The 2,123-nt window shown below is 67.7% G+C and overlaps 1 protein-coding gene across 1 annotated transcript in view; it reads left to right on the forward strand.

Moving 5' to 3' along the window:
* Nucleotides 1-427: 427 nt before the first annotated feature.
* Nucleotides 428-2,123, forward strand: part of LOC112962795 (neurogenic locus notch homolog protein 3-like) — a gene marked incomplete at both ends in the record, with an annotated part of 31,270 nt that continues 29,574 nt past the window's right edge. Inside the window, 2 exons of the mRNA XM_026059268.1 lie at nt 428-550; nt 1,148-1,381. Of these exons, the coding sequence (XP_025915053.1) occupies nt 428-550; nt 1,148-1,381 (357 nt within the window). The remainder of the gene's footprint in view (nt 551-1,147; nt 1,382-2,123) is intronic.

Consider the following 2,123-nt stretch of genomic DNA (forward strand, 5'->3'; position numbering starts at 1 on the left):
GGGGTCCCTGGGGGTCCTTGATACCTGTAGGGATCCTTGGCGTCCTTCACACCCATCAGGAGTTCCTCAGGGTTCCTGGCACCCATTGGGGGTTCCTGGGGGTCCCTGGCACCCATGGGGGTCCCCGGCACCCATTGGGGTTCTTGGGGGTCCCAGGTACCCATGGGGGTCCCTGGTGCTGGACATGGGTCCCTGGGGTCCTTGGCACCTGTAGAAGTCTCTGGGGTCCTTCACACCCATCAGGGGTCTCTGGCACCCATGGGTGTCTCTCTCCCCCATCGGGGGCTCCCTGGCTCTGGGCAGGGGTTCCTGGTGCCCGTGGGGGGTCCCCAGCACCCACTGGGGTTCTTGGGGGTCCTGGACACCCATGGGAGGGGTCCGTGGCGCAGGTGCCCTGGCGCACCCTGAGCCCCGTGGTGTCGCCCAGGCTTCACGGGGCAGCAGTGCGAGGTCAACGTGGACGACTGCCCCGGGCACAAGTGCCTCAACGGGGGCACCTGCGTCGACGGCGTCAACACCTACAACTGCCAGTGCCCGCCCGAGTGGACAGGTACGGGCGCCCCGTGGGTGCGGGCGCCGGGCTGGGCGCAGAGCGGGTGCCCGGGGTGCAGGCACCGAGGTGGGCATGGGAATGGGTGTACGAGGTGGGCGCCAGGATGCAGGTACCAAGGTGGGCACCGGGATGGGTGCAGAGTGCGTGTACAGGGTGCAAGCACCAAGGTGGGCGCCAAGGTGGGCACCAAGGGAGTCCCAGAGGTGGTCATCAGGGTGGTCACCAGGATGCAGGTACCAAGGTAGGCCACGGGATGGGTGCAGAGCACATGCACGGGGTGCAAGCACCAAAGTGGACACCAAGGGGGTCACCAGAGTGGGCACCAGGACGCAGGGTGCAAGCCCCAGGCTGGGAGCTGGGATGGGTGCAGAACGCATGCACGGGGTGCAAGCACCGAGGTGGACATCGAGGTGGGCACCAAGGGAGTCCCTAAGGTGGTCACCAGGGTGGTCACCAAGATGCAGGTACCAAGGTAGGCCCTGGGATGGGTGAAGAACACATGCACGGGATGCAAGCACCGAGGTGGGTGCCAGGCCAAAGGGGGCCACCCTCGCAGCACCCTCTCACCCCCCCCCCAACCCCCACCCCACCCAGGCCAGTTCTGCACGGAGGACGTGGACGAGTGCCAGCTGCAGCCCAACGCCTGCCACAACGGGGGCACCTGCTTCAACACGCAGGGCGGCCACACGTGCGTCTGCGTCAACGGCTGGACGGGCGCCGGCTGCAGCGAGAACATCGACGACTGCGCCACCGCCGTCTGCTTCCACGGCGCCACCTGCCACGACCGCGTCGCCTCCTTCTACTGCGCCTGCCCCATGGGCAAGACCGGTAAGGGGGCACCCTTGGGTGCTGGGGTTGGGGGGGGGGATGCTCCGGATAGCCCGGCGAAGGGTGCCCTAAGGGATAGGTAGGCAGCTGGGCACCCATGGCGTGGCGTGGGCACCCGTGGGGTGGGGTGGGCACCTCTAGCGTGGGGCAGGTGCACTCTGGGGCACCCATGGCATGAGATAGACGCCCCTGAGGACACCCCCGGTGTGGGGCAGAGGCACCCTAGACATGGGGTGGGCACCTGTGGCTTGGGGCAGGCACCCACAAGGGCAACCTAGCATGGGGCAGATGCATCCTGGAGCACCCATGGTGTGGGGCAGATGCATCCTGGGGCACCTGTGGTGTGGGGTGGACACCCCTGGCATGGGGCAGATACATCCTGGGGCACCCATGGTGTGGGGCAGATGCACCTTGGGGCACCCGTGGTGTGGGGTGGACACCTCTGTCATGGGGCAGATGCACCCTGGAGCACCCACGGTGTGGGGCAGATGCACCCTGGGGCACCCATGGTGTGGGGCGGACACCCCTGGCATAGGGCAGATGCACCCTGGGGCATCCATGGTGTGGGGTGGACCCACCTGGCATGGGGCAGATGCACCCTGGGGCACCCGTGGTGTGGGGCAGATGCACCCTGGAGCACCCATGGTGTGGGGTGGACCCACCTGGCATGGGGCAGATGCATCCTGGGGCACCCGTGGTGTGGGGCAGATGCATCCTGGGGCACCCGTGGTGTGGGGTGGAC

This window comes from Apteryx rowi, unplaced genomic scaffold (genome assembly GCF_003343035.1).
Source record: "Apteryx rowi isolate R43461 unplaced genomic scaffold, aptRow1 scaffold_1545, whole genome shotgun sequence".
Lineage (NCBI taxonomy): Eukaryota > Metazoa > Chordata > Aves > Apterygiformes > Apterygidae > Apteryx > Apteryx rowi.